This window comes from Accipiter gentilis, chromosome 9 (genome assembly GCF_929443795.1).
Source record: "Accipiter gentilis chromosome 9, bAccGen1.1, whole genome shotgun sequence".
In the NCBI taxonomy this organism is placed as follows: Eukaryota; Metazoa; Chordata; class Aves; order Accipitriformes; family Accipitridae; genus Astur; species Astur gentilis.
The window spans coordinates 25,177,024-25,204,908 of record NC_064888.1 but is presented as its reverse complement, the minus strand read 5'-3'; the positions used below and the strand labels follow the sequence as shown (position 1 = coordinate 25,204,908).

General features: G+C 34.8%; 1 protein-coding gene across 13 annotated transcripts in view; it reads right to left on the bottom strand.

Annotated features, from left to right (window-relative positions):
* Positions 1-682: 682 nt before the first annotated feature.
* The window catches only part of HECTD2 (HECT domain E3 ubiquitin protein ligase 2), a 43,309-nt gene continuing 16,106 nt past the window's right edge, over positions 683-27,885 (bottom strand). The window contains exons 5-21 of one of the 13 annotated variants that reach the window (XM_049809593.1): positions 27,034-27,123; positions 26,369-26,433; positions 25,251-25,296; positions 24,034-24,143; positions 22,536-22,684; positions 20,859-20,982; positions 18,379-18,475; positions 17,377-17,484; positions 15,380-15,512; positions 10,999-11,087; positions 9,726-9,884; positions 9,208-9,282; positions 8,128-8,215; positions 7,764-7,870; positions 6,445-6,560; positions 5,665-5,808; positions 683-3,236 (exon numbers count right to left, since the gene is read on the bottom strand). In XM_049809593.1, coding sequence (XP_049665550.1) covers positions 3,116-3,236; positions 5,665-5,808; positions 6,445-6,560; positions 7,764-7,870; positions 8,128-8,215; positions 9,208-9,282; positions 9,726-9,884; positions 10,999-11,087; positions 15,380-15,512; positions 17,377-17,484; positions 18,379-18,475; positions 20,859-20,982; positions 22,536-22,684; positions 24,034-24,143; positions 25,251-25,296; positions 26,369-26,433; positions 27,034-27,123 — 1,821 coding nt within the window. In that variant the 3' untranslated portion in view covers positions 683-3,115. The other 12 variants (XM_049809594.1, XM_049809595.1, XR_007507161.1 and 9 more) reach the window with 12 other exon arrangements.

The following is a 27,885-nucleotide window of genomic DNA, read 5'->3' as shown; positions in this document are numbered from 1 at the left end:
ATTCGCTGATTCTGTGAATCTGAAATTATTTGTCATATACATTTATAACTTTTTTCTTCATTATTGTATTTACAATATCTACTGTTAGTTAAGAGGTAAGTCTGACATCTAATTAAGTGGTTTCAATCCTCATCTTTGCTGCCACCTGTAGGTAACTTGAGGGGTACAAAGGAGACAAGAAGCAAGTTTGAATCTGGTCAGGTATTAGTCCTGTGATCAGGACCTGTGTCCAGGACAAAGCATGATGTTCTTGTTACCTGCCCCTCCCAATTTTAATGTTAAAATTAGTCAGAAAAAGATAAAACATACAACAGCTTGGCTTTGTCTCTCCTTGTACCTCCAAGTAATCTTGCAACTGAGGAAATAAAAAAATAAGGAAAATTCAGTTCAGGATCCGTGCTATGTTACAGCATTATTACACCATGGCATGCACTAGAACACCTGTAATTTTGACTATAAACATTGAATATGCTGCTGGGTGTATGTCTGGTAGTTGAAACTCAGTTTCTTTTTCAGGGAGCCGTGCAATGTTTTAGCAAAACTGTTACTGTAAAGAAAACTTTTCAAAAGAAAAATAAGACAAAAGCAGATAAGTTGATGATATTTTTAAACCCATTAAGATCAAAATCCGAAATTAAACAAGACAAGACAGAAATTGAAATATTTGATTTAATGACTGCACAATTTTAATACATAAAAATAGATACTTAGTAATGAACAAGTTTATACAAACCAGATTTCATTTGTATGGTACAAAACAATGATGGAGATAAAAAAAGATTTGCTGGATTACAGGGCAAGACAAAAGAACAACAAAACATCATTGAGGAAAAGTTCTAAAATGATCAGAGGCTTATTTCATAAATACAGTGCAATGCTTTCATTTAACAAATACAAAATTTACTATTTAATTTATCAACATCAGGAAATATATAAAATGTCATTGAATGACAATCTTATTTAAAAACTGATGCAAATACAATAGCCTTTTTAGAATTCTGAGGTAATATTACACAGTAAATCAAAAAAGCTTCAATAAATAAAACTAAACCCAAGGCAAAGTGCAATTCAGTGAAAATAAGAAGATAAAGCTTTTAATTTTAACAATAATAAATAGTTATTAAAAGCGGGCTTAAGCCATAAAAAAATATTTTGGCTAATTTGCCGTGTTTTCATTCAGATAAACTGTGTAGCTATTTATTCCTAAGACAACCTTCCACAAATCCAATTTTAGAAAAGGGAACAGGGGGAGGTGTTTGTTTCCTGATTTTGTACCTACATCCACGTTCAGCTGCTAGAAATTTGACATTGCTTGAAGCTATCTTGTTCATTCAATGCAATGGTGAAAGTTTAATTAATTTCTTAACATCTGAAATCCTGAAAATTAAGATTAATTTTAAAATCTCCATTTGGGAGAAACAATGTAAAATGCACAGGTTCGAAATGCTGCTTTTAACACTCTCTGTGCTAACCTAGTTTTGTTCCAGGCTGAAATAAATGGAAATTTTATTACTGGTTTCAAGGAGAGCACAATGAATACAGTGCCAAATATTTTAAAATATCCTACTATTTATCTCTGCTTTACTAAAACAGTAAAATCACCAGTACCTTCTCTAGGAAATAGAATAAAATAAAATTTACACATAGCTACTGAAGAAAATCCACAACAGCTTTGAAACTACGGATTAGGCAGATTAATTTGTTCATCATGTGTAAATCTGTTGGTTGTATGTAAATAATACAGACAGGGAAAACAAGAATAATGTAATATTTTACTCATATTGCAAATAGGTAATTGAGTACAGACACTACAAGATATCTAAGCATCCATGCCCCAGCAGAAGGCAATGGGGAAAGCTGACAGATGCCAAAGTGTCTTGAACAATCTGGGCCTCATTCAGCTGAAAGAAAAATCTATAGAACACACAGTAGCTATTCATCTTAAAAAAATACTATACTGCATGCTGATAAATTCTTTCCATACAATGAATAAAACCCAGACTTGTAATTACATCTGCATTTTAGAACAAATTTCTTTTCCAGCTCCTAATTTACTAACTCAGGGCAGGCATACCAAGAATTCTTTTCATGTAGTTCGTGCAGTGAAAACCACAAACCATTGTCTTTAAATGCTGGCCTTCAAGTTAACCAACCCTTCAACTTTCTTCCGAAATGTTACTGTATTCACTTTCGTCACAGCTTACTTAAGACTTTCAACAAAGTTGCTTGAAAAAAAAAGATAGCATGATATACTATATCAGTTCTCCATGTGTTGTGGATTTAATTCTTTTCCTGAAATATTTCACCATACATGGAATTTATTTTCAATGTCTAGTTTTGTTTACTATAATGCTACAGTAGATCCGGTTAGTTTGCTGTCAAAGAATGAACATACAAGTTGCTTAATACCTGTAGTTTGAACTTGAATCCCCTCAAGCTGAAAAAAGTACCTTTTAACTCTCTTGTACAGTCAAGTGTAAAAGCTGAATATAGAACATCTAAAACCTCTTATTCATAAAAAATATTTTTTTAGCAGTAAATGGCACTATCAAACCCCTATTTGTTCACAGGCAGTTATTTACATGCTTCTTAGACAGCCTGTTTCATTGAGAATGAAAACCAGAATATTAAAACTGCATACATTTGATAAAGACTAAAATTCCTATTTGCCTTTGTGAAAATATGGCTACATGCTGTATGTTATATTTTTTCTATTATTCAGGTTAATTGAAAACATTCTACCACTGGGATCAGCTAATAAAGAAATATTCTGTATATTATCTCCCAGTGGGATATCTGCGATGTAAAGGAATTATGATTAATGATAAAGTGCTATTAAGAAAAAACAGAAACAAACTATAACTTAGAAATTAGTTGGGTTGTGTTTATCAAATAGACTAGCTTTTTGTATGAAGAAAGCTACTTTCTGTGGCAAAGCAAGCAGTAAACATATTGCCATTCAGGAAAAAAACATACAATTCATATTTAATTAAAAAAAAAATAAATTAAGTTGGCTAAGACTGGCACAGTATCAACAGACATAACAAAAAGCTTAAAGGCACAATTAGAAGAGAGTGAATGCTACATAAAAATGCTGTTCTTGAAGTATTTCATTTTATTCTAGACCAAAACCCTCTGCATTTGAAATTCCAATGATCAACTTTTGCTTCAGTTCCTTCTTGTTCTTGTAAGGAGGGAGACAAAGCTGGTTGAAGCAGGTATGGGCCACAGGTAACCTAAAATAATTTAAAAAACCCCCAACAAAACACATTTAATAATACAATAGAAGCAGAACACTGCCAACTGCCTAAACATTTTCAGTTAAACACTACTTAAATAAGAAAACCTGTAAAAGGAACATTTATCCTAATGATGTTGTTGGTTCAAGTTCTGTTGAACACATAACATCACTGTTGGTCATATGCACCTCAGGTGAATTTGTTTGCCTGCAACTCCCTCCCCACCTTTCTTTTTTCATTAAGTTGGAAACATCTCCTTCCAGGTTTTGTAAACTCCAGGTACCACATGACTTCAAAACCAGTTTTTCTCTAAATACAAAATGTGGATATAATCAGAATCCACAACATAAAGAAGGAAGGTGGGTCCTGGAGTAGATATAGAGACACCTAGATGAACCACAGTTACTGTAAGGATACAGAACTCAGTAAAAATACATCCTTACAGACATATGCCTCAGTGCAGAGCACTGAAGAGCTGACTGAAGCCCTGGAAAAACAACAGTTCACAAGTTTGGTCTTAGCCATAACCCACACTTTCAGCTGCAAGTTTCTTCTGAGAGCTGAGTTTAAGTATATATTGCAGGTACCTCTTTGGATTGCCTGGCTGAAACAGTGGAAACTCTGCTCCTTAATAGAACGGAGTAGTTTGATGAGAACTGTTCTTCAGTAGCAGAAGCCCTTGTTTTGCCACCAGTGTGAGATGCCACTAACATCCTGCCTCACAGCCACAGGCAATAAGAAGCTACAGGATCTTCTTGTCCTTTATGTTCTCAAGTGACATGCAGGACAGCACTGAGGATATAGACTTGTCCTACAACTGATTACTTTGCGGGGAGAGAGGAGAAAGACAATGAGCTGAAGCTCAACCTGAGATTTGGAACTAACCCAACACACTGAAAAATTTCTAAAACTTGGACACTTAAAAGTTAAATTTTAGTATGTGACTCAAAAGCTCCCTAGTTCTGTTTTCACTGAAGCCCTTAATCTTTTGAATGGCAGCAGCTTGGCCTTTGGTCATTAGCAAACATTCTTGAAAGGGGGTGGAATCCCCCCAGATCTGGAAACTCAAGCTACTTCTCCCCTTCCCCACCCTTTAAACAAGTAAAGATCCGTTAATCAGACTGGAGTCATGTGCTTCAGAATTTGGAAAGTTGGGAAACAAGATATTAATTTGGCAATTTTCATTGCTATTATATTTTTTGATCCTATTGTGTGGGCAATGCAATGCAATGCCAGCATGTCTACGTTCATCTCTGCACAGGCAGTCTGACTGCAACAATTATCTTGCAAAACACATAATTTTAAAATGCACACTATTTAAAAATACATTTTCCACTTTTAAGAAAATGAACAATTTACAGGAGAATGAACTTAAACAGAGATTCAACATTGACTGATTTTTCTTCATTTTTCATTGGATCCTGATGTTCCTTTGACATGTTACAGGAACCAGTAATTAGCTCATTGAATAAAGCATTAGAAGTACCACAGGAATGAGATAAACCAAATTTAAAAAAAGATTAATTTTGTTTACGCATTTAATTCAGCTCTCCACAGAAATCCCAACAAAATTTTGAGTTTTAAAATATGGTTTCATTTAGGCATTTTGATTACCCTAAATGTCTGAGAATCTAGGTCATGCCAGTAATTACTGCTTAGCAGTAAGCTTCAGAGCAGTAAGCTTTTCTATACAGCTTTCCAAATTATTTAAACTGACTTTCTCCAATCTTGAGAAGGAAAATACTAGCTGGAAGGTATGTGGAATTTCTCAAGTCAACTCAGTACAAAATAAAACACCACCAGAAACATAAAAAACTTGGCATGAACAATTTAACCTTCACAATGAAATTACAAGGCTGCTTCGTTCCTATTTCTCCTGAGCAACCTCTGTATTAGCCATACACTTACTCACCAGAGACCCTAAAGGAATGCTACATCTTCTCAGCCATACATGTTAAAATTCTTATTTAGACCATCAAGAAAGAACATAAGCATTTTCTGCAACTGCAGGGGCTGCTATACATGACAGACTCAACGAATTCAGAAAAAGTCATGATGATTCACAGTATATTTTCATTAGCTCAGCTGTCATGTTAGGAAGAATTAAACAAATAATTTATTTGAATTGAAAACATGTAAGAAATCTCATAAAGAATTCCTGGCCTCAAATGTAAACATTTACTGGAGAATCAATTTTGTATTAGATGGTCACCTGCAAAATTTATGCAATCAATTAATGGGTATAATCACATTTTGAAGACAAACTAAAGGAGTCCATGCAGTTTCTTTCTTATACATTAGCTTCCTCTTCTTTAAAAAGATATGCAAGAGTGATAAGGGCTCTCATGAAATAATTTAACAAAAATTTTTAATAATCCAGAAAACTACTTAACAAAAAAATTTAAAACCTCAGAAAACTACTTACCAATTAGTGGATGTTTCACTCTTTGAAATCTTGAAATTCAAATCAGCCATTCCTCCCACAGGTACTCTATCACTTCCTGTGGCAAAATGTAGCAGCTTCTTTTGAAGGTCAAGAGAAAATCCAAGTACTACATCCCAAAAGTATCTATGTTCCGGGCAGAGGGAGAAGAAAATGGTGTAAGATGCAATTTCACAACAAAACAGTACAAGGATAATAATAGAACTGCAAGTACTACATAATGTATATTACTTACTGAGAATTTAATTAATGTAATATATAGGACATCAGTAGTATCCTAATTTGCAAGGTTAAATAAATTCCTAAGGACTTGACAACTACAATGTTTTATGAATTTTGGAATGATGTCTTGTCAAATGATGCCCAAACCCACTTTTCTATAAAAATATAAATGCCTTCTACTCCCTAATATAAATGTCCTTAGTATCAAATAGAATTGGAAGAGAAAAAGCATGTTTAGAAGACTGGATAATAAAAATAAAGACTCAGATTTCACTACGCAGGATTTCAGGCTACTCTTTTTAAGCTATCTCCATTTCAATCTGATCATAACCTTTTAAAGGTATTCAGCAACAAGATCTAACTAAAATGATCTAACTCTTCCTACTTAGAGATAACTTAATAGTGCCTTTGTCTTATTTGGAAATACATTTTTAAAACTTCAGTCATTCTCAGATTATCCTTAAGGAGATTAATCCCAACAGTCTACCATTCTATGATGTTTTTAAACTCAGTAATTAGAATGAAAAAAATTAAGCCTACCGTATAGTAAGATCAGTTTTTTGGTAGCCCTCATACTGGGTACTTCGCTGTAAAGCAGACATATCCAGTTCAGGACTGCCACAGACAAGAATTTCAACCTCTTCTGGACGAAGTAGCTGCCAGAAATTAAGGATAAAATATTTAATTTTTTTTTAAAGATGAGAAATGATGCTACTAGATTCAAATTAAATGTTTCTTTTGGCATTATAGAAAAACTAACAGAATATCATTCAATATAAATCTATAACCTAGATACATAATGTTTTATAGAAAAATTAATTCCTCATACTTTGAAGAATCTCTTACTACTATATATAGTAAAAAGCAAATCACTGGATAACATCATATTTTACTGTATTTCCTTCATTCCTCACTTCTTTTTCATTCTTGCATTTATTATATTAACTTGCTTGTCATCTGATTAGATTACAAATGGGACAGGAAGAAAATTAAGTTTGTATGTATGGAATTCGGAGGGAGGGTTTTGATCTCAATTTTGGTTACAACTTCCATTTCATTTACACTGAAAAGTCCCAATGGAGGTTGATGAGTAGCAGTGGCTCACAGAACTTGACTCTTGGTTGTACACACTGCTGTGCAAAGCAAATACACATAACAATAAACCGTTTTAACAACTGCTAAACTTACACATGCAGAACCTACTTATTCATTTACTACAACATCATTAAATTGCATGAAAGTATGTCACGGCATTTCAATGGATTTTAAATCTCCTTCCAGAACCTTCCTTGCAGTTAGTCACATCTCACTTTGCTGCAAGTCTGTCAGACTTGGCTAATTTCACAGGAATGAAATCTCATGCAAATTATAATTGCCTCTTCTTTCTCTTCTTACTGCACATTGGATGATGTAAATTACAAAAGGCATTCTAACAGCCAAACAGGACTGAATATGGAAGAATGTTTAGTCTCAACCTCATTGAGTGTTCTTCCTGCAAAAAGTAATAGGTGTTTTCAGAGGAGTCATTCAAGAGCATACAGACATAGTTGCTCTGCCGCTCATAACTGTAGGGAATACAGAGAATCCTTGTAAACATTCACACAGGAGCCTGAGAAGTGTCTGTGAATGCATACTGATAAACCTAACTTGTGGAGCTTTATTTATCTGTTTTCAATGGAACGCTACAGAGCACAGCTGATTACCTGCTTAATTTCTTCTGCTTATGTGGGATTAATCAACTACATTGATTAATCAAGATTCTTCACAAATCCTAAAATCATCCAGAGTAATTTGTTTAATTTAGATAAATCATTGTCACATATTTGAAACAGAAGAGTTATGTTTCATTTTATTCTTACCAGTAATGCATATGAAGCACAGACACTATGAAATCCATAATAGAAAGCTGCAAATTGTTTGTAAATTGATTTGTTGAGAAGAAAATCAACATAGAGCTGCACATATTCTAAAAAAGAAAAACATTTTATTTTGTTACATCATAATAATTTTAAATAATCATTTGTTGTGGTCTCTCAAATTGTACTGAACTAAGAAAAATGAATGCATTTCATTGTAGATGCTATTAAATTGGTGGGCATAACAGAAAGGATTACAGTAATTTAATTTGCATATTTTGTTACAGAAAACCTAGGTTTATAAGAAGGAAAAAAAGGGGCAAACTTAAATCTATCAAATATGTGTAGTTGATACGTATTGAAGTACCTTTCCTATTCTGATTTGTGACTGGAATTTTATCTCCATTTGGCTTTAAGTTGTAAGATTTTATAACACCAAATTCTTCCTGAAAAACCTGGAGAAAAAGAGGAGTCAAAGTCAATACTGGAAAATACATTCATATACTCACAAATCACAAAGCTTATATTTATTATTTCATGTGTCTCTCTTTAGCACATCATGTAATCCTGAGGGTTGTGGGGTTTTTAAAAGTTAAATACCACAATTTTCAACAAATTGCTGAAGAAATTGGTATTCAAAGTACAAAAACTAACCCTTTTACACAGTGGTACATCAAACTGACCTGCAGGCTCTGGAGCCACAGAGTTTTTCATAGAAAAGAACAATTTAGGAGCATCAAATACAATTAAGAAGGTTTTGTTCCACTGTAGCTCACCTAGGAACTCTAAAGTACCTGCTTTACAAAAATTCGCATATGGTCTGACAATAATGTAATTCAAAGCTGAGGAAAAAAAGGTCAATACTAGTCCAATACACATCCATAAACCAGCATGAAATTTCACCAACTAGTATGTGTTCTAAAACAATGAATAAATGAAAAAGGCTTTCTTCATTGAAGTAGCAGTTAGACATACAGGTCAGGCAAAACTACTGTAACTTGAACAAGCTATTGTTCAAGTGCGATTTCCTGGACAAAGCGTATAAAACAACCAGAGTAAGCTTTGACTAGCCTCTGGGTTAGACAGAAAAGGGACTGTTTTGCAGCCAGATTAATTCCACAAACCAGGTCACTAATTGCAAGGTGATGGTTGTCAGAGCAAGCAAAGAGCTGGAAATGCACCGGTGGATGGCCATGCGACCCTGGCAGCCTGTATTCAGATCCATCTACACCGCCAGAGGAAAACGGCTTAAAGCCCCGTAACGGAGCCAGTCTCTGTAAGCCCTGTTGCCCCAGGACTAGACTGGTCTTGAAGCAAGCTTTAATGCCCATGCAGTTATATTCCAAACAATCAGCAATCACACAGTAGTAGGCCTCTCCATTGCAGAAACATTGGTAAAAATTACTGAATGAATTTGAGAATCACTTATAGTTGTGTATTTAATGACCTGAAAGGTTGAGTAAAAATCCTCTTCGACATTGCCTTCATAGGACAGAAGTTCACTTAGTCCATGAGCCAGTTCCTACAAAATGAGTAAAAACTCTTTAGAAAATCTACAAAACTAAGTGATGTACTTTGCAAGGACATGCCAGAATCATTACTTTATATAGAAAGTATCTCAGAAAAAGCTGTATGTTCCAAAAGAGTGCACAAAGAAAAACTCACTGCTTAATTAATATGTGTGTATATATATTTATTTATTTTTATTTCAGTATAAACGGTTACATTTTTCTTTTTACTACGGAAAAAGTGTCTAGAATGCTCATATCGTATTTTGGTATTCTAACTTCAAATAGATTTGCCATGCTAGAAAACATGGACAATTTCTGTTTTCAACAGAAGGAGACTTTATCAACTTGTGCTGAAAAAAAGGCTGTTTTGAAACAGTTTATAATCCAAGCATTAAACATAAATAAAACAGGTTTTAAATCAGTAATTTAGCCTTTTAAAAAACATAATACTTACGGGCATAATCTGAAACAGGTCACCTAATGTGACATCACAGATGCCTACAAGTGTGTTGTGATCACAGGGAACAATGGGAGGACTCAATAATTTCTTGTAACAGCAAGGTGGGAAACGAATATCCAGTGTAATGCTATTATATACAGCAAGTCCCATAAGCTATACGTGTCAAATGTTAAGGGCAAACCCCACACATCCTTATTATAGATATTATTTTAAGTAACTTGGAAAAAATATTTTAAGACTTTACTCAGCATACTCCAATACATGCTAAACAAACAGAAGCAATGGAAATTATTTAAGTTGGGGTTTTTTGACTGATAATTTTAAATGCAGTTTTTTAAAAGTAGTAGTTAAAATGGTCATATGATGCACATTGACAGAACACTTGAGAATCCTCACCATAATATTCTACACAAGCATTCCTAGAATAAATTGTTCCAAGGTATTGTTATGAAAAAAAGTTTTTAAAGAGAATTTTAGATATATATTTTTAATCCAAAAATTCTAGAGAGACTTCAATATAGCAATTTTTCTCTTAAATAAATCTAAAAGCATAAAGACAACCTGTACTGGCACTACAGCTCATCAGCTAGCACATTTAAGTGTATCTCATGAAAGAAATTTGAAATGATACCAAAACTCAGAAGAATCCAGTTCACAATTCAGCTTCTTACTAGAATAGAACAGTTCAGTTGGAAGAGACCTACAACAATCATCTGGTCCAACTGCAATCAGTAAAATGGGGACATCATCATCACATCTTAGTGGAGTTATAAGCATATATTATCATTAATCATTTTTCTGAGGACTTCATAAATGAGCACAACAGAAAACCTAGGAAATAAACTTATGCTCAAAATAGCATGTGGCTTCCATTCAGTTAAAAAAATCCACAAAACAACACCCCACTGTTCAATGGGGACTTAAATAAAATATTAATGCATATGGGCTCATTTATGTTTACTGAATGAAACTCAGAGGTGTAAGGGTGTACGTAGATGAAAATTTACAACTTAAACACAAAAAGTTGCATGTTTAACCTTAATTCTAGTATTTTCTGACTGTAAAATGCACCACATACCCACATACCACCATTTTCTTCCTATTTTTAGTTCACTTGCTTGAATGACATTCTTTTTATACATTTAAAATGGAACGCACTTGTATGTACAACATCTGAATGAGCTTTAATCAATGCTTTATTTCATGCCCATACCAACTCATTAAATGGCTGTTTGTTTAGCACCGTCTAGTGGACATAAAAGGATACAGCTCCAACCAATCGGAATTCAGAATAGTTATCACACTTAAAGCTGCTGAACCAATGGCAGTGCGAGTCCTTGTGGTAGGCGAACATGCCTGTAGGACAGGAACAGTGGCCTTTACAAAGCCTGAGCTTCAATAAAAAGTCATACAAAACCTCACCTTTCTCACATATGCACCCTTAAAAGTGCTGCTAGGAGTGCCCGTATCTCCATGGTGGTTCTCAGCCCCATCTTCCCACCCACAGCAGGAGCCTGCAGGTGCTTGGGCAGGGACCACCAAGGGCAGTGCCAAGCTCGAAGCAGGCCCAAGCTCACCAGCCCTCTTGCGTGCTGGTGCAATGTGTTCTTCAGTGCCTCCAGTCGGGGATATTCCACACTGTCTCAGTGCAATCTGTTTCTTCACTGTACTTCATCATACATACAGCCAGAAACATGAACTGTCTAACAAAAAGTTTTCTTGCTGCAATGTAAATCCATTTCTTCCTCCCTTCCTGGGTCAACAGCAGATGACAATCTTTAAAAATGCTGGCACGAATCCCATGACACAAATACCATAAGCTTCACCTTCTTTGAATAGAAAACTGTAAAAGGTTTATCTTACATACACTAGCAGCAAAGGGGTATGTTCCATATTTGCAGTCAAAAAATTGTATCAGTGAAGTTAAAAAAATCCCCAAACCACAAATAGTCTAAAAAAAAAAAGTCACTCACTGGTCTAAATGACATCTAGATCCTACTGATATCATGACTTTAGACTAGTTTGACTGCTCTTTGTGTCAGGTATGGATCATTCTGTTTTAGAGTGATAGAAAGTAAAAACCTATGTAATGAAATCACATAACAGCTTTAAGATGCCTAGGAAGTATTGGTCAGGGAAGTAAGACACACTCTAGTTAAGTGTGCACTAACACTGAAATTAACTTCAGCAATGCAGAAGTAAATTGGATAAAACACGATGACTGGTTTCAATTTGTAGGGATTAAATGGGCCAACAATTATTGTCTCCACAGTCAGTGTACAAACCAAAGCACTAAATAGGTCTAAGGACATCTTGTATGTGGTAGCTCACTGTATCTGTGTTTGAAGATGAAGCTGCTGAAAAATAATATTTAAATGAAAAATCAGTCTCCTTTGGATTAAAAAAAGAATAAAAATTCAACTGAAGTCTCAGGGACATCTAGTTCTTATGAAGATGCATAGGTAAAACTTTGCCTTCATATTTGATATGAGCAATCTAACTTTATCTTTTGAACTTTAGCTCAAAAAGGTGCTCATCACAAAAGGTGCCTTTACCAGAAGCAACAGAACAGTTGCATCTAAGGCAGAGCAAGGTTCACATACTGAAAGATAGCAGTGATGCTGAAACAAAATAGGTCTCTGTCCTGGTTTCGGGTGGGATGGAGTTAATTTTCTTTCTAGTAGCTGGTATAGTGTTATGTCTTGGATTCAGTATGAGAAGAATGTTGATAACACACTAATGCTTTCAGTTGCTGCTAAGTAGTGTTTAGACTAAGTCAAGGATTGTTCAGCTTCTCATGCCCAGCCAGCAAGAAGGCTGGAGGGGCACAAGAAGTTGGGAGGGGACACAGCCAGGGCAGCTGACCCAAACTGGCCAAAGGGGTATTCCATACCATGTGATGTCATGCCCAGTATATAAGCTGGGTGGAGTTGCCCTGGGGGGATCTCTGCTCAGGAACTAACTGGGCATCGGTCAGCAAGTGGTGAGAAATTGCATTGTGCATCACTTGTTTTGTATATTCCAATCCTTTTATTATTATTATTATTGTCGTCATTTTATTATTGTTATTATCATATTTATTAATTTCTTCCTTTCTGTTCTATTAAACTGTTCTTATCTCAGCCCATGAGTTTTACTTTTTTCCTTCTGATTCTCTCCCCCATCCCACTGGGTGGTGGGGGAAAATGACTGAGTGGCTGTAGGGTGCTTATAGTTGCTTGCTGGGGTTAAACCACGACAGTCTAAAATCCCATTTATTAATTGTCCACACTGAGATGAAGAAAGCATCGTAACACATATAGAAGGGCAGACAACTGAGTTAACTGGGAGTTTTTTAATTTCAGGGGTTAAATCTGCAGGATCAGCTAACCTGGAAAGGGTAATAAAGTGATGTTTTCCTGTTTTTCCTTCCAAGCTTCTGATATATATTATTTGCAACCTAAACATTAAAGACAGCAGAGTATACAGTCCCTTTCCAGGGACAAGAACATTTCTGAACTCCTCCCACATTTGGCTGATAGTTGTATCAATGAAAGAATTTACACTTTAAAGAGAGGAAGCCTGCCAGAGCTGGTGAAAAAAATATTACTCTTGAATGTTTCCAAACTCATCAGTTACCAAGCTCTGCTGACAACACATTTTTACTAACAGAACTGTCAAACTTACAGAACACTTTCTCCAGAATACTTTGTTTCCTATTAAGGTTGTTATCACCAAATGTCATGTCTCCACACAGACCCCTTTTTACTAGAAAAAGGGCTGTAGGCAAATAATGACCTCAGATTTGAGGACATATTTATGACTTAAAACTCCTGACCTTTAGAAGGAGTCCTATAAACAACAGAGGACCATGCATTTAAGGGACATGAACACTTCCAGGCAAAGACAGACAAGCTCTTGCATTCTACCAATAACTATCAGGTGTTATGCTGAAGTCCCTGGAAATCAATGCTTCTAATTTAAAAGCCAGCCTGGGAACACTTTAACCCATTATAACATCAGTAATGTATCCACACACAGCTGAGGAAAGCTGACTTATTGGAGAAACATTAGAGTGGTAGAAAAAACCCACCTAGATCCATCTACAGCAAAAAAAACTTGAACTGCTTGTTTATGAATGCTCATTCCTGTCTTCCAATCTCCTGTTCACTCAAAAAAATCTTCCCTTTTTTCCCCTCTTGGGCCTGCAAATATCATTATGGGCTCACAGGTCCTGGTAACAGCAGAGGCAGGCTTTTTCATTCAGTCTCACATCTGCTACTGTCTCTGCACCTCACTGAAAGACCTTTCTCTCCTGAGAGCATCTCGGACCACTTTAAGAATACTGGCCACACAGATACCCCAAACAGAATATATGGTGACAAAGATTAAAGTAAGAACTAAACCTCTACCTATACTAATCACAGAAACAGTGCTAGAACTTGCAGACACTATCAGTGTCTGTCAGTGCATCAATGCAACTATCTGTGCAAATGGAAACCACTGATACGCAGGAGGCCAGAGTCAGCAGTTTGCCAGAATTGAGCACAGTAACAGCATCTAACCGTAGCTACTTACAAAAACCAGGAAAACACCCTAAACTAGCAATATGAAGACAGCTGAGGGCAGTGTAAAAACAGAAGATGCAGCATGAGAAGAAAGAGGCAAGGATGGCAGGTGACAAATATATTTGGCCTTACCTCCACAATATTTGCTAGACCATCTACTTCAGAGGCTGCTAGGTTCCTATTTTGGAGCAGGATTATCATATTCCAATTGCAACCAAACAACATAAAGCTACATGGAAGAAACTTGTACTTAAATCCAAACAAATGGATTCACACATGTACATGTGTGATTTCTAGAAAATTTCCAAGAGCAGACAAGTGTCAGTGTTTCAATGGCTTGCATAGCTTTTGCTTATTCTTAGCTTGTTAGTAGGTCTAGCAATTCACTAACACTCATAGAAAACTCTTATGAGTTTTCTACTCATAAGAGAAATAGAAACAACCTTTTCAAAGGCCCTATTCCATTTGAATTATAACAGATATAAGTTACCCTTGTCCTACTCCATAAAAGAGTTGATGGACTTCTCCCATCTGCAGAGAGGTAAACCAAGATCCTGTCTCTGGATAGAGGTGGAAACACTGTAACAACACAGATATATCAGAGGAAGAACTTCTAGGAAATTCTACTGCTAGTCTTGAATCCCCCTGCTTCGTATCCAATATGCTTACCAGCCTAGGTATACTAACAAACCATAAACATTGAGTGTCCAGTTTCCGAAACAAGTTTTAGCATGACTAAAGCCTTAATAAGCTGAATCCTGATTTTAATTCTAAACCTTTCCATTTATCAGAGATTTGTTGACCCTCTAATTTTGCCATACTACTGGAGTAAAATCTCAGTTTTTCAGCAATGCTTGAACCTCCTTGTCAAGAGCCAGTATCTTCAAAACTCTTCAAGTACTTCCCACTCTCTTCCACCTTCCTCTATGCCAAAACTTCTCATCTATATACAATTCTAACTTGCCTGCTTTTGTTTTTACATCAGTTAGTAACTGGTCTGCCTAATACTAGATTAATGAAGAATTCTTATCTACCACTGTTTTAATAATTTAAAATGAACAAATTTTCATGTTGTACTTAAGAACATTTATGAGGACTCACCATAATCTGGGTGAAAAATCTGGCGAATCAGAAGAAGAAACCATTCTTTTGTCAGGCCACCCATATCAAGACCAGCTTCCCCTACAAATGTGACTTTCAACTTCTTTTTCAGATCTGCCCTCTTCCTTGCTAGCTATTGCAAAACAGGTAGGGAAGAAGAAAAAGGAGATTTAACATATTGTCACTACCTCTAGGCATAGAGAACACGTCTCTCTGTCTCTACCACTCTTGCTTTGTTTAAACTAGTAATTTGCTTCATCTCCTACTAATAGGTCAAAACTATATTAAAACAATGATTGAATTGCAGAAGCAAAACAATCATGACTACTTGACATCAACTACCTTGCATATGGTGCCACTCTCTAGGACTGAAAAGAAGTTAGGTGGTACGCAAACAGACTTTTAATAAGCTACTAGAAACAATGAACTGAGACTGTCTGAAATATTTTGGACTTATATAATTTTTACCTACACAGAAGACATACTGCCAGGAAGAAATGACAGATTAACAAAAAAAAAAAATAAAAAATCAGACATCCTCTAGAGATATTTAGAAATAAGGAAGTAGCTAAAACTTTCAATATTTGGACACCATTCTGTTCAGCATAAGATACCTGCCAGCAAGTATCAGCTGTATTGTAAAACTGTTTTTTTAGATAATGGTAACAAGCTCTTTTCATTCCTTTGTCCTAAGAGACAGCATTTCATCCAGGTATGCAAAAGACCTGCAAAGAATTAGATTACAGCCTTTCACAATCAGCAGTGATCTTTCAGATCAAGTCCCTGTACAATTTTTCTTTAAATCATTAATTACTAGCCAGGTCCAGAGAAAGTGTTTCAACCAGTCAGGAAGATGCATATGCTAAAATAATTTCTATGCTGTTAGCTGCTTAAGTAAATTCCTGTTGCACAAATTTTATAACTATTTGTATTATTTGATACAAACTACCTATTAGCTGAAGTGATTTTCCCTTGCAAATTAATTTTTTTAAATTTGAAATACAAATAACACATCTTTCCTCTACCTTCCATTTCCCACACTTTTGAGAATACGGACAATATTATACATTCTTACTCATCCTTGAGATGGGCAGAAGAAAACATCAGAAATAAATAGGAGAATATTTTGGCTATCAGAACTCTTGAAGTTGCTCTCGGTTATTTCAGTGTGGTAAAAAAACCCCTACAATGCCTGAAAGAAAGCAGTATTACCACTCATTTTTCTTCTATCTTAGGAGAGATGGCCGAAATGGACAGGCTTTAATCTAGGAAAAAAAAAGTTTAAACTTATATTTTCTGAACATGAGTAATCAGAATTTGTTTTGTCTTGTTTCCACTACTTGGATTTATTTTTCAACATCATCATCCTGTTTTTGGTGTTGAGAAAGAGTGGGGAACAAGATTTCATTAAATAAAGCTAATTAGCAAGGTTCAGTGGATACTGAAGAATTGCCTACTTTAATGGACACATCTGTTTCATTTCTAAAAAAGGAAAAGTTACATTTAATGATGTGATGAATTAGTTAAACTCAAGATAAGAACTTAAGAAAAGAAAGCCTAAAATAATTCTTATACGACAGAGAAGTTAGTGAAGGAAAAGAATAAAAGTATTCCAAGAATTAGAACAGAACAAACTCATTAGTGATTAGTCACTTACTATTCATGCTCCTATCATGGAACCAAGTTCTACATAACCTGATAATTATGCACTCTATTCTTAAGATAAAAATGGCAGACAAATACATACTGCATGGCATGCGAACACGTATGTTTATTATGGGCCTAGCTATGGAGCAGCATGAGGGCAGAAAATAAAGTTCAGAATGTCTAATCCAATCCAGTCTGCAGCACTGCTATTGTGACAGTATTTCAGTTTTTTTTATTTACAGTTATATTCCCAATCTCTTAGCGCAGATTTAAATATGACTTACCAAACTGAAATCTAAGTGCAATAGCTATTCTGCAGCAACACACCATTTAATTAGATTTTTTGTTACCTCATCAAGTGAATCACTAACAAGGTGTGTCCTCCTCACTTTCACATTTAGGAACAACATATTCATGTCAGGTTTCTGTCTGCGAGAGACTTTATCCACAAGGCTTTGCTAGTTGAATGAAAAAGAAACATCATACATGCAGTATCTTTATTTAAAAAACAAAGTGCCACACTTCTTAAATGTAAAAAGTCCTTAGTATCTTACATGAAAGACATTACCCTAATATGATAGCTGCTTCAATATCTTCTGAGAGATGGAGAGCAATTTCTTTTCTACTGCAGATAGCATTTACAGCATATTCGAACTAACTTATCAGTAAGTTCAACAAGAAGGCAGCAATTGTGCAGCAACCTTTTAAACTCCCCAAATAGTTAAAAACATACCCATAATATTGTGGAGACTGGCTTGTGCTTTACTTAGCTATTCACAAGACACATCCAGAAAGACAGGAATGGATAGCTGGTGGTGCTGTCACATTGAGCACTGAGGAAACCAGTTATCACCTAGCACCTGAAGAAAATTACCACTGGGGGAGGCAGACAATGCCTCTTTCAAAACAGAAGAGGCCACCCAGAAGCAGTACCTCTTCTGTGACTTGTGAGCATACAGTTGCATTTTGGTCTTCCATGACAACATATCTTCACAGAATAAAATAGGAAACAGTCCAAAATTCTCAAGGAATTTTTCTTAATTATCTTGTTAATTTAACATGCTAGCACATTATGCTGCTTTCTCAAAAAAGGAGTAAAAATTACTGTAACTCTTTTTCCACAACACTGGAATTTATAAGCATCCTGAAACTAAGCACATTAAAATAAAAAATATTGAGAGAATCCAGCATGGACATTTGTAGACTAGTAATAGTAAAATGGCTCAGGTTCTTTTTCAGGGTAGTCCGAAATGCTAGAAGTTGTGATGAAAGGCCGTATGTAATATCAATCTAACAAAAACTTACAAAATACCAATGGATGAGACACAAACATTTACCACTAAATGACTTACCCGTGCAATACTTATCATCTGTTGTTCTGAGTCCCTCTGAATAATAACTTTTTTTGCCGCTATAGAAATAATAAATGGGTACTGACAAAAAGAAAACCTAACAGAAAGAGAAAAGAAGAGAAAATATTTCCTTTTTAGCACCTAGCATATTATTGTCTTTTTAAGAATATAGGAATGAATCTTTGCATTATCATTCAGTAATTACCTTCCCTCCACTGACAGTAATTTGCAAATAGCTGCTGGGTTTTTTGTGTTGTATACATAGATACTCAATTCAGTTATTTGCAAATACTACTAGAAATTGTGATTAGTAATAATACTTACCCTCAATAAAGCTCCTTTTTATTGTTTATCATTATCAACAGACCAAATAAAAACCATTCATCTTCTGCTTTAGATACTAAATCTTAATGGTTACACTGAATTAAAGAAAATGATAATATCTTTTTATTAAATACAATAAAAACAGCTCAGTGCAGCATTCTTAGGTACACAGTAGAAATATTTCTTGTTTGGTTTATTTGCTGCAGCACTGATTTTCAAAGAACTGATTTTCCACAGGTCCTTTAGATCTAACCCAGGGTTACAAGTGTGTAGGACTTCTAAAATATCAGATCACAGCCACATTCCACTGCAATAAAATAATACAAATAATTTTGAAAAACTTCAGAAATAATCAAGGTAAAAGATTTTTTTGTTACTGGCTATTTTGCTAAGTTTTTTGTTGATTTAGCTCACACATCACCTAGCAGTTCATAATGAAATACCTAGACCTTCAGACTCTATGTGTGTATCTTCAATCCAGACTGCATGTGCACCCTGAATCCTAATCCTGCCTGTGAGAAGCTCTGGATTCTAATGTCTTTAGGAAAGAAAGGAAATGAGGAAAAATATTCTCACTTGGTCTCCTGGAAATCCTAATCCAAAATGTTTTACCAAGGAGTGTTGACTTAGTTCAAAGAATTATGTATTTCAAAATATTTCACATGGAAGGTAAACCAGGACTTGCTCCTACTTGGCCTTCTTAGTTCTACGCATATAGTCTTATGATTCTTTGTTGGATTTTTTTTGTTGTTGTTTATTTGTTTTTTTTTAACGGGAACAACAGAGTTAAAAGATGTAAAATTGAAAGAAAGTGTGGTTGTAACAAAGTAAAAGAATTAAATTTACTTTAAGAATAATACAGCTAGTCTGCACTTCAGCTACTCCAGAAATTATGTATCAAGCAAACTTTGTTTTGATATATGTTGAATTCCCAGCGTCCCAGCTAAGTGAAAAGAACTGGAGCAGGTGGAAATCTCACAGCTCTCTTATAAGTTTGAATGATGTGGGTGCCAAAACAGCCAGATGGTGCCAATGAAAAAAACCAAAAAAACCCTAAAAAAGACAATTTGAAGCTCAGCAGTATTCAGATTCCAATGCTTTGACTGAGACTATGCAAAGCCTACTGTACATTTATTGCTACCATGTGTCATGGGGTTTGGTGGGGGTTTTTTTGTTGTTTTGGGGTTTTTTTTGTTTGGTTTGGGGTTTTTTTTTTGTTGTTTTTTTTTAAGTTCCTTCCCAAGCAGAATATCAGGTATCATACAGAAGCCTAACCTAAAATACCTGCTTTGGTGGAGCAAATTATGCTCTCCAATTTGTCCTCAACTGCTGCTAAAGGCAAGGAAAATTGCACATGCAATAAACAAAAAGCTACATTTGGATTGCTGATGTCTTAAATTAGCTAACTGAAAAGTCTTGAAATATGGGAAAATTTTAGTTGATCTTGTGATTCAAGCTATAAAGACAGTGATACATACTGATATGCTGAAAAATACAGCTATACAAAATAAAATTTTAATTAAGAAAACGTTAATAAGATTTTAAACTTTAGCAGAAAAATGAAATGCCTGTTTCTCTAGATGTTTCTAAATCATACTGCTGGCTGACTCTCACAAGAAGAGAAATACCTTTGCAAGCTTTGAGTCTGTAAAGATTTAACTTCTGTGTTTATTTTCATGTAACAGAAATAGTACAATTGATTTCACTGGAACAAATATGATCGGAGCCACATATATACAGGTAATTAGATACATTTTCTCATCATCAAGTGGTAAGTATGTACACAACACCACTTTCTATGAATATATTGGAGGTTAAAATACGTTTGTAGTAAAACACAATTAGAAATCTATGCCAATAAATAAAACACTCATATTATCATCTATATTTTACATCTTTTCTCCAGTTTGCAAAGGCAGAATGAGGTTTATTACAGTCAATCTCGCATCCATGCAGTAGCAAGTGTAGCAAGTAGTAGCTATCCTATGTTTTTCCATTAAAATACAGTATTTAATGTGGCTATATATACACACATAAAGGGTATGTATACCATACATACACACACTATATATACACTATATATGACAGATATACACAGTGTAGATACACTGCTTTGAAATACTACTTAACAAGAAACAACCAGTTATTCCTCTTACCTGTGAGAATTTCCATAACATTGCCAGTTATGATATTCTTCCATAAGATCAATATGATCAAGTGTAGAATTATAGAAATCTGTATATGAAATAAGAGGAGGACTGACCAGACTATTTGCAGCATCTACAAAAAAACAACAAAAGTCTTAAAATACTGCCTGGATTTGGCACATCTGTTTTCTAGGTATCCTGAGCGCCAGTGACCTCAGAAACTTTAAGCCAAATCAGCTACTAATAACTTTGTCTCAGTTTTAGCTACAGCTAGAATTACAGCTATAACATAACACCATATGACATCGTATTAATTGCTGTAGGAAATAGTAAACCCCTAGTTCAGCCCATTAACGATAAGAGAACCTCCATTTGACTCTAGCCCACTTAATGATATACACTAAGTTAAGGTTTCATGGATAAAGAATGCTATGTTCTGCTAAAATCAATGAAAAAGCAGTTTGATAGATGGATTTCTTAAACACCTTCATTTAATTTCAAATATAACTATGCATATAACATCTACATGCTTTCCAGTTAACAATTATCTTTTTGATAATGACTGTTTGAGTTGAAAGCCTCTTTGCAAGAGGGATGGAGAGGAAGGGGCACGAAACATAGTATGCAAAGGTACACCTATCCTCAGGTAACTACTATACCATCTAGATTCACCAGCACAAAAATTAAGTACTTGACCAAGTGAAGAAAATCAATTCACATTTAAGCTGCCTATGTCATTATGTAATATTCACATAATATCAAACAGCTAATAAGTTTTCTCTATTTGCACTTAAACGTAATTTAATTTTGATCAAAGTAGTGTATTTTGAATTACTACATATCCCTTTTCTGAGAATTAAGGAATTAGCAACTCTTTCATAGATGACTAGACAACATGTCTTGGTTTTAGGTACAGTTGAGCTTATGTGTCCAAAATGTTGCTCTGGACAGGCAGGGCTGTATAGAATGCTTTTAAATAAAAGTATTAAGTTGACAGTGAAATAAAAACATCCTTATTCCAAACTTAATTTTCCCGTGGTGGTTTTCTCCTAGAAAGGAGAAAGGGTTTTTACCCCTTGAGAAAAGGGGACTGACCTTAAGCCTCCCATTTCCATAGTAAATGTTCTAATCATTAAGCTATTGGGCATGAGTCGAGGAGGTTTGCATTTGAAATGGTTCAATTTGCTGTGCTCTATGTTAAACTGGACAGGGATTTACTTTAGGCTGTAGTTCTGGACTCAAGAGGCATATGCATTGCCTAAATTCTCTTAGATGCAAAATACTTCTGTGGAGGGTAAGCCAGGTACAGAAGAAATTCTGGTAATTACACATTTAAAACAGTTTCTTTTATAAATCTAAGGGAAACCTTAACCATTGGTTACTTCTGTGGGTTTTTGTTTGAACGATCTTCAGTTGTTGTTACAGGAAAACGATGCATAGCAATTATCCTCTACTGGAAAGCAAGCATGAAGACTTGCCAGTAAAAGATGTTTTTTGTTGCTTACTACTTTTCAGCATTTTATTGTAGTTCATACTGTGCCACCATCATTGTCAGTCTCTCCCAGAAGAGGAGAGGTATAAACTATTCCCCGCCCCCCCATGTATATAATAGACACACAAATGTACATATGTACATATATATACATACACATACATATGCATACGCAGTTCAAGAAAAATACCTACTAAATAAAGCCAGGACTTTGGTTGCTGATGGAATCCACCAGGTACATTTCACCATAGGTGGAAACTCTTCAGGTTTTGCTGGAAAGAGGCGTAAAGAAATAAATTGCAGTAACCTGTCCACCAGCTGCTTGAACCTCCTCTGTGAAATCCTAAAACAAACATGCTGCAGTTACTCTCATGTGATCACTGTCCACGCTAGAGTTTATATTATCAGATTTCAATGTTATTTTTAAAAAAACATGCTTTTGCCCTATACATAAAAACAAAATCCTAAATATGAAGTTTGAAGAAGCATGCTTTTAAATATTGCCACACAGCAATGCTCTTCAGTGCATGCCTAACTATGCTTTTTTGTATCTGTGATATATATATAAAAAAATGCAATAGAATCATTACTTGTTCTTGACTTTTAGTAAACAAAAAGAAAACAAAAATCCTTAGCTATTTCATTCCACAATTTGGATACTGAGGAATCCTGAATATTTTTTTTTGAGATACTTAGTCCTATTGAATAAAGAGTGGAAAGTACTTCATACACCTGTGACAAGTGCACATTTTAAATTATGTGCTGCACAACTTCCATAATATCACAACAAAACATATGCGTGGATACATTAAAGCATCCTTTCCTAAAGAACTCTCCTATTTTAATGGTTTAGATTTCTAATACGTGTTTTAAGAATAAAAACATCAATATGCCTATTGCATCCTTAACCAAGAGGCTAAACCTTATTTTGTAAACACCGATTCAAATGAAATCATATATTAGCACAATTTTAAGCAAATCTAGACTTATTACAAGGTGGGGGAGGGAAATACAATTTCCATCCTTGCAGAGAAGAAAATCCTTTATTAACAGATTCCCTAGGAGATAAGGTAATTGTGAATATGGCCACTCAAACTTTATTTTTTACCCCAGACTGAACTTTTTGTACAGTCATTATAAGGAAGGTAACATGCATACCAACATAAAAGCCGCTCTTTGGGCAGTTATAGCCATATGACCTTATTAGTGAGGTGCTATTAGAGTTATTTCAATTAATTAAAATCTAATGCCCTAACTACACTCTCTCACACCTCTATTACACTACAAAGCAGGGACTCTTTTTCATTTGTGGTTTTTATACAATACAGTAAAGTTACAGTATCTTTTGCAAATTATGCAAGATGTTTATTTAAACAACGATCATAAAGATGTCTGTATTAATAATACTGTTTAAACATGTACCTAAAAAATTTACATACATAAGTTATTTTGCAATTAAGGCTTTTTTGCATAAAGATATTCATTTTTATATATTATATAAAGTTTGCATCTATAAATCAGTATCACTTAGTGGACTATGTTCAAATGTACTTTGAAAACAACAAAAACAATCTCTTTAGTCAATTAAATTAACTTTCATATAAGTTATAAAACAGTCAACATCAATAGAAACACAGTAACAATTGTAATCCTAAAATTGAATTTTTAGTTTTATTTTTTTAATTTTTTTACTTTTTAGACCAGTGCACTAGGAAATGATGGTCAGCTTCTGTTAAGGCTGCTATCTGTCTTAGCAAGTGAGCATAGATGACATAAGTAGAAGTGTTACTAAATTGAGGATTCTGAAAAAGATTAAAAAAATGTGTTAGGTTAATAAACTGCATAAAAGGAAAAAAGTCATTAGGATTTTTTTCTTATGCTTGTTGCCAATACAATTACGCAGGAAAGGAATTTACAAAATTGCTGTGACAGTGGTAAAACTATGAATAAAAAAATAATTGAAACTTCTAGTCAAATAAAAAAAAAATAACTTCTATATTGTAAAAGTATGATTTTTTTGTTTCAAAAGACAGCCCGCAGGTAATAATGGCAGTACTCAATATATTTTTCTGGATTATCATTTACTGTGTAGCACATAAATTACACTCCTTTGAGTGATGTGCTTTCCGTCTCAGTAATAAAGATTCTAATACCTTCTGTCCCCCTGCACATCAATCCAAACTTATTTTTCCTCTTACATATGAGTTCACACATTCCCACTTTTCAGCAGGATATATTCCTTATAATTCACAGCTAGTATACCACCCCAGAGAAGAAAACTATTGCCTCAAAAACCTAAATTTCCATCCAATCTTCTCAAATAACAGCAAAACCCTCTCCTTGTTTGGAGAGGTGTTATCTACACTGGCAAAATTTAAAGGGAAAATTCACTATAAATGCAAATCAACTATAGCAGCAAAGGTAATAGGTTAACACAGACAGAAATCAGACAATGTAGCCCATCAGATAGACTGGAGAGAGTCTACTGGATAAAATGCAACACTGAAGAAAGTTACAGCAATATCAAAAAGTGCATATACTGAAACTTTCTGGAAAGATCAGAGTTACAGCATACCAATAAAGCAAATCTGGGAATAAGGAGGAAATAAGAACAAATAAGCTGGTAAAACATTTGTTCTTTCAACCCACAAAATGATAGGAAACAATTACACGTCTGTTAGTTCTTAGTTTTAATCCATGCAACCTTTCCCCATCAACAACCTTCCATTAAGCTCCCATTCCCATCATGCATATCCTACACTTCTCCCATAATTTAGTATGTTCTTATAACAGGAAATTAAATGTGAAGTATCGCAGCTATACAAAGTACCTTGTTTGCATATTATACTGGTTTATAGACTATAAGTTAAGCAGACATATACTTAAATAAAAATGCTGTATTTTCTTACCTGTAAAAGTATACAGTATGCTCTAAGATCATCTTTTGTTCGTGGTCTATGAATGAATGAAATAATAAGCAAAACTAAATGTATACATCATAAAGGCACATTAAGAGCAATGACATCACGCACCCTATGATTTAACTTTGCTTCGCCAATACACATAGAATACCAAATTTAAAGATCTTGGCTGCTCTCAAAAACTGAAAAGGACACTTAAAGATTCTGACTACTCTCTAAAGGTAGTAGGCTATTTTAGCATCTGTCTTTTGTGGCATAACACAAGAGAGAAGGAAAAAACAAAAAGTCAGAATTGAAGAGTAAGAGGTGTTCCAAAGAGGGAAGTCCATGCTGTTGTCTATCTCAGGTGACACCACAGAAGAGTCTATTTGCCCCATCTTTGGTATTTCCTGCCAGAATTCTCCATACACTTCTAGCACTGCAGCCTCTGTACTTCTTGCTGTTTATCTCCTTCAAAGCTTTTACATAACCACAAATACACATGCAGCAACAGCACAGAAAAGGTAGTATAAGGTGGAGAAAGAAACAGCCAAGGGCTGTGTCATAGGCGAGTCCCAACAAGGCACAGTCTCTCGCTCTATCTTTTTGCGAATCAAACTATGCATTCTTACTTCTATTACTTCTTGCTAAAATGTCATCCCCAAACCTCCTGCCTTTGGGCTATCACTTTCTGCATCCTGCACTGCCCTTTCTATGCTGTTGCCACACATGAACAGTACTGTGAAGTAAACTTCTGATCAAGGAATTATCGAGGTTAAAACATCCTACTTGCTGTTGGGGTGTGGGCAGGGAGAATATGATTTATTCTAAAATTCCTTAATTCACCTCGCAGTTCAGATGCCCGAAAGATTGCCCTGGCAACAAGCAGCTGAGATTTTGTGGGGGGATCTAAGGCTGGGTGTGGGTCTGCCTCTCAAAGGTTCAATGTCAGCTTACACAGTTCAGGATACATTTCAGCAGATTTGCCTGCCAAAAGGAGACATGTTCTTATGAGTCAAGTAAGTTGTGTCAGAACATTTTCTTTCTTTGGCTAAAACAATAAAGACAAAACATATATCAGTTTTAAGTGCTGGCACAGCACTAATGCAAACATTAGTTATAATTACCCTTTCCATTCTTGTAGCAGACCATTAATTATTCCTTTTAGGACTGATTTCTGAACATCTTGAGGCTATAAAAAAAGGAGAAAAAAAAATCGTATGTGATGTAATTATACATACTCTATACAAGATATTGTACAAACACGCAAGTTTGCTTTGCTCATGATTCAAGCCAGCTAAGAAATCTTTGCGTTATGATGCTGACCGCCTAAGTATCTTTCCTTGCAGACTATTAGCTGAGGCCTGGAGTTGTGCTAACAGTGGCTTTCAATGCTTTAAACAACTTAAAAACTGTAAATACAATTTCTAAATTTCTCCCATCCTTTGTTTACTAGGCGTAGTACCTACTTTTTGCTACCCCTATCCTCCTATTTTCCTTACTTCCCACCGTACAGTGTCCCATCACAGTCATATCTTGCAAGTGGTCTTTGAGATCTACCACACCACAAACTGTGCATTACTAGTAGCAAAAATTTCCTCCTCTTTTACTAGAGCAGTTTTCATAATTCTGTGGCAATTCTCATGGGACAATTTTAAGTTTGTTTTGAGAGATTCTTCAGAAATCATGCTTATCTGAGAAAAATTTTTGGTATAAATTGCTTTTTAACATATTTCTTTGCTGAAATAATTGTTACAATGTTTTAAAACATTAATTCTTTTCTTCTACTTACAGTATTTAATAAGGCATCATAGACAACATTCACAAATTTTGCATTGATTCCAGAGTCCTCAATGGTATTAAATGGAGGATTGGTATCTTTCTGTAAGTTAGATAATACAGGAAGCATTTTGGTTTTGAAATGTTTTGAATATTTTAGCTATCTTTGAAAAAAAAAAAAAAAAAAGTTTAACAGCAAGTGTAAACAAAACACATACAACTATTTATTTTCCTTATTGAAACATAAGAATCTAAGTTGCTTTTATTAATATGTGAAAGATGAAGCTAAACAACAGTAATCCTACACATTGGCGATATCCTTGTAACTCCATTACATTGTTGTGCTATTTTAAAAATGTAAGAGAGTTTCAAATAATGAATTACATCAAATTTTCATCTTCCATCTTTGTTGTCCATCATCATAAGACAAGAGCAACAAAATCATAAGCAATCAATATTTAAGTAACTAAAAGTCACAGGTTATTTTATCTAGGTTCATATTAAATATCATGAGCATGGTTTGCTCTGTAATAGGCAGGAAATATTAATTTAGCATGAATTCAGAAAGTTTTCACACACAAATAAGATCTTTACCAAGGAAAACTGAGTATGCTATCCCAACACAAGAACAGCTATACTACTTGAGCCCATATCACACATTTTTTTAGGGACAGGGAATTTCTGTTTCCGGATTTGCCTGGGTCTCTGTATTAGCTGCATTAGCTTGCACGTTTTTAAACTGTAGTTTGTGTAGAAAGTACCTACATGGTCATAGTGTCACAAAAAGAACTATGTACTGGCATTTTAAAGCTCCACATACACTTGAAATATAGTTGCTTAAACTGGAATCAATAAATCAGTGAAA